Source organism: Neltuma alba, unplaced genomic scaffold (genome assembly GCF_004799145.2).
Source record: "Neltuma alba isolate B1F8T4 unplaced genomic scaffold, ASM479914v2 tig00011667_pilon, whole genome shotgun sequence".
In the NCBI taxonomy this organism is placed as follows: domain Eukaryota; kingdom Viridiplantae; phylum Streptophyta; class Magnoliopsida; order Fabales; family Fabaceae; genus Neltuma; species Neltuma alba.
This window is the reverse complement of record NW_021636309.1, coordinates 942-6,517: the sequence shown is the minus strand read 5'-3', so window position 1 is coordinate 6,517 and position 5,576 is coordinate 942. Positions and strand designations below refer to the sequence as shown.

Sequence of the window (5,576 nt, the reverse complement as noted above, 5' to 3'; positions counted from 1 at the left end):
TCTCTTTCTGTCCCATCTTTCTGTTATTCACTTCTGTCCCACTTGAAAATTTCTTAAATGACCCTGACACGTGTCAACCGGTATGAACAAATTTACAATAATGAGGCAAAAAAATTATTATTTTTTTCCATATAATAGATTGATCGTACGTAATTCGTAACCATCCAAATCATTTTTTGCTTCCCATGCAGTTGCCGTTGTTTATTTTTGGCAAAATTTATCAAACGAATCCCCGGCTTTTGTTCGTATACACTCATCAAATTAATGTAAGAATTACTTAACTAATATTAATAAAACTAAATAAATTACATAATTTTAATAGATGTGATGTAACCCTCTATAATATTAATTAGTGTGGTAATTAAAAATGATATACATAAGAAAAAGATAAATTAAGATATTATATTTATAATCAAAATCAACCCTCTGACCTACTCCTATGTTTAAGATAGAATGAGTACACATGCAATCATTTAACTTCTCAATGTTGTAATTTTGATCCTTTGAGTCTATAAAATATGTTTACATTTTTATAATTGTAACACGTTGACATCAAAATTTTAAATATTCACAACACATGTTCAAATGCTAACATATTAATTTTTAAAAATAACAATAAATAGCATCAAAAAATTACTATTCGATACAAATAATGTTAAGGTTAAATAACTAAAAAAATACTTGATAAAATTAAGGGATCAAATTAAAAGTTTATTTAATATATATAAATTTCGAAGAAGTTGTTAGTGTTAAAAATTGAGGAATGCATATAGAATCAAATTCACAATGCTTATAAAACTTGTTATGAGTCGTATCAATCATCTAGAAATGAACCTTTATTAATTATTAGTTGAAAAAGTTGTGCATGTGCTTATGAGTCAGAAAGTAATATAGAAAAAGTGTATTTCTCTTAAGATTAAATCTCTCAAGTCACTTCATCTTCCATGTCACATGCAATTTAGGTTCTTCTAAAAGCAGAGTTCGATTCCTTTCATAGATATAGTGGTTGGTTCTTTTGTTTTTTCCATTAATTATTGTAATGTCACTTCCCCCAATATTTATTTATTTTCAAAAAGATTATTTCAATTATATTTATATATGTAAACTCGTTTTCTTTTACTTACAACACTTGGTGACCTTATCCCTTCCACACACCTATGGACGAAACACTAGCCCTTTTCTCTCTTTTTATTTATTTATTTTTTGAATTGATCAACATCCATTTAATTCTTGATATTTATAAAAATCAAACACTATGATCTAAAAGAGATGCTTCAAATTTTTGGATTGTTAAAAATAATTGAAAGTTTTTGCTCAAAAAAAAAAGAATTGAAAGTTTTTTTTTTAACTAAAGTACAGGTATCTTTCTATTAATATTTCAATTTTTTAGATTCGAACTTTGGATCATTACGTTATAAATGAGTTTGAAAATTAAACTCAGAATGAAAGTTACGAACAAGTTAGCCCAAAAGCAATAATGGGCTTATTAACTAGTTGGGCCTTGTTGTCTCATTTTTGTGGGACGTTATTGATTCTCTTTTTCAATTGTGCATACACTCTCTAGCTCTGCCTCTTTTCATGAGATTTTTTTTTTTTTGGGGTATTATGAAATATAGACAGCAATTAAAAAGGGTGTTTTTAATTAACAAGAGTTAGGAGAAAATAGAGGATTATTTATTGAAAAGTATTTATGGAAAGATAAGATCATTTTAGAGACATCAACTAAGTTTTTTTTTATTTGTATAAAATAGTAAATTTATTTTATGAGAAAGACAGATAGAGTGTATGTGTCTATATAAGTATAAATATATATTACATAGAGATAATTGAATGGATCATTTATGCAACCCAAATCTAGATCATGAAAAAGTACATGGGGAAAAAATCTCATGATTTCATTGCCAAGTGTTTTCATGCACGAAACTTGAATCTGATCTCTGTTTGTGAAACTTAGCAACTAAACGTCCCTGAAGAAACTTCCAAGAGTTTTCTCTCCTGTATGATTAACTTGGTGTTTATAATTTCTCTCTCAAAAGAGAAAGATAACTTTCGTGAATCATGATCATCACGAGGAAAAAAAACAAAACAAGAAGAACTAGAATCGAACAACTTGAACAAAACGGCAAACTTTTGCTTATTTGATGGCTAAAATATTGACGTTTTCTGATTGATTAGTTCCTTAATAATCACATAATATCTTGTTAATTTAACATTTGACGCGTTTTATTCTCCGTTGACAATAATAGAAAGTCTTCAAACGTAGTTAATATTTAAAGCCCATGTCACGCTGACTTTAACACAAAAGCAGCTTTCTATCATTACTCTTCGGAAGCAACACCACAATTTCATCAACGCCCGCTCGTGCGCGTCCACCCAAATTATTTCCTAAGGAAACTTCTTAACATTAATGATGGCGAAAATAACACACGTCATCTAGACATCTTTCCTACTATACATCATCCAGTGGGAATCTTCCCTGAAAGTTTCCCTGCAAATTCTCTATCTTTCTCGCAAGCTAATTGCCTGGCGGATTCTGGCTCCTTTATAAATGGGGGCAGAGGAGGAAGAAGAACAACAACAACAAACGCAAATTAAGCTCATCTTCTCAGTACGTATACGAGAAATCGAAGATGATGGATCAGAAGCTTCTTGATGCAATCAAGAAAAACGACACGCCAACGTTGATAAGGCTAATTCAAGAGAACGAAGCGGTGTTACATCAGAGAACAGACAAGTCTCTGAGCACGGCGTTACATCTTGCTTGTCGATATGGCAACATAGAAGCAGTTTCGGAAATTGTGAGGTTGTGCCCGGAAATGGTGGATGCCGAGAACAAGAAGCAAGACACTCCATTTCACGAGGCTTGCCAAAAAGGGAACGTGCAGGTCCTAAAATTACTTCTTGCGGTGAATCCCAACGGTGTAGCCAAGCTCAACTCCAGCGGCAAAAGTGCCTTTCATGTAGCTTGCAGCCATGGCCACCTCGAGATGGTGCATCTTCTTCTGCTTAATCTTCCTGATACAGACCCAAAGGAACCCAGTTTTGATGCCACATGTGTTCACGTCGCTGCTTCTAGAGGACACACTGGTACGTTGATCTCAAACTCTTCCTCATGCTATTAAAACTCATGCCGGATCAGCCAGGCTAACCGATGAACTACTGACCATTAAACCACTATCTCAACCAGTTCCATAACTGATCTCGTGTATTCTGATGCAGATGTTGTGAGAGAACTGATAGACAAGTGGCCTTATCTTCTTGAGGTGGTGGACGATGAAGGGAACTGGCCATTACACCATGCTTGTTGCAAAGGGCACAGGGAGATGGTGTGGATGCTTCTGAGGCGAGACCCGAACGTTGCTCTACAGTTCAACAACAATGGCTATACCCCACTGCACCTGGCGGCCATTAATGGCAGGGTCTCGATCCTGCAAGACTTTGTGTCGTGCAATGCGGCGTCGTTTCATTATCCAACCAGAGAAGAAGAGACCATATTCCACCTGGCTGTGAGATATGGACACTATGATGCTCTGGTGTTCTTGGCCCAGGTCTCCAATGGCACCAACCTCCTTTACTGTCAGGATCGACATGGAAACACCGTCTTGCATCTTGCTGTTACTGCTGGACGCCATGCGGTAAGCAATTATGAGGACTTTCTTCCATAAAATTCCAGAAATTTTGTTAGTGAGATATTAGTACTTAAAATTATGGCTAATTTTTATCAAAGTTATCAGAGATGACATGTTGTTAATGTGACAATAATGTGCTGTATGTAATATAGATTTTGGCTAATTTTGGTTGATTTTAACCCGAGTTTTTAAGACATGATATGTCACTGATGCGACAATAATGTTTGGTATTATAGATTTTGATTAATGTTAACTATTATGCCCGATTTCTCATTGACAAGATTTTAAGGATCTTAATCAAATTGACCAGAACCACAGGCCAAAAACACTATATATGTTTCCGGATGAAATTGATACTTACAAGGATTAACCAAGCTCGTGTTTTTGTCTTATGATTTGCAGATAGCTGAGTTCTTGATCAACAAGACAAATCTGGACATAAATACTCGGAACAATGAAGGGGTCACAGCACTAGACATGCTAGAACAGGCTAGGGACACTTCAGAAAACAGGCAACTTCAAGCCATGCTCATCAGAGCAGGCGCCAAAAGAAGCAACCACTTTCCATCTTCTTCACTTGAACCGCCAGAAGCCTCCAATAATTCTCTATCGCCCATAACTTCTAGGCTTTCTCTGTCACGAACCCATGATAATAAATCAAACGATCTTGAATTCCCCAATTATGAAATGATCTCTTATGAATCCATAACCCCCCCAGAAGCCAGCAAAAACACATCTCCTCATCCTCAAGCTCTCAACAGATTTGAGAATCAAAGTTATAAATTTGACGATTTCCCCCCAGAAATCGCTCGGAAACACAAGGGTCAGAGCAGAACACAGAGGAAAAACGTCACTGAGAACATTGAGATGCAAAGAGAGGCATTGTTAAATGCAAGAAACACAATCATTTTAGTTACTATTCTGATAGCTACTGTGACTTTTGCTGCTGGTATCAATCCTCCTGGTGGAGTGCACCAAGAAGGACCCATGAGAGGGAAATCAATGGCGGGAAACTTAACAGCTTTTAAAGTGTTTACAATTGCAAATAACATAGCATTGTTCACATCTCTATCAATAGTGATTGTGCTTGTGAGTGTGATTCCATTCAGAAAAAGAACTCACATGAGGATGCTTGTGGTTGCTCACAAGGCCATGTGGGTGTCAGTGGCATTTACTGCAACTGGGTATGTTGCAGCAATATGGGTGATCTTGCCTCATGGAGATGGCCTTCAATGGCTATCTGTGGTGCTCATAGCAGTAGGAGGCGGCTCTCTGGGAGCAGTCTTCATTGGCCTCACAGTCATGTTGATTGAACACTGTTACAGGAAATCAAAGTGGAGGAAAAGCACAAGGAAGAATGTGGAGAAGGGAGATGACACTTCTGGAAGAGAGAGTAAAAACTCAGATATTGAGAGTGCTTATTTACAGGGTTACCATTCATACTGATTGATTTAGTTCTCCTTATTTCTTTGTAAATTAGTTTCTTTGGCTATTCTTATAATGTATTATATGTATATATGTATATGTATATCATGCTTCCTTCGTAGAAGAAAAGTCTTGCAATATTAGTTGCGTACAGCTTGCTTGGATTCCAAAGTCTTTTTTGTTTGTTTCTGTAATATATTTGTCCAACTTGTGGCAGCAAAAATTGAATAAGGCCTCTGATTTAATTCCCCCTCGTGTCTGTCGGTAAGTCTTGACAAATCTTTCAAGATCAATCATCTAAGAGTGGAGAACCAGATTCAGTGTCCATCATCTTGATAACTATTCTAAACTTATCAGATCTAGACTGTTTATATCTTTAAATAATCAAATTTAAAATCTTTAATTAATTATTTTTAAATAAAAAACTATTTTTTTAAAAAATGATGGTTAAGAGATTATCTTTATTTTGGATTATATAAATATTAAAATAATTATTTTGGACAAATAAAAAAAATCAAATCG

At 35.2% G+C, this 5,576-nt stretch overlaps 1 protein-coding gene across 1 annotated transcript; it reads left to right on the top strand.

The window, feature by feature from the left end:
- The first annotated feature begins 2,580 nt into the window (after nt 1-2,580).
- On the top strand, nt 2,581-5,204 carry LOC114716463 (ankyrin repeat-containing protein At5g02620). The gene is made up of 3 exons (XM_028901470.1): nt 2,581-3,087; nt 3,220-3,635; nt 4,032-5,204. The coding sequence occupies exons 1-3, from the start codon at nt 2,631-2,633 to the stop codon at nt 5,073-5,075; spliced, it is 1,917 nt and encodes a 638-aa protein (XP_028757303.1). The 5' UTR covers nt 2,581-2,630; the 3' UTR covers nt 5,076-5,204.
- The last annotated feature ends 372 nt before the right edge of the window (nt 5,205-5,576 follow it).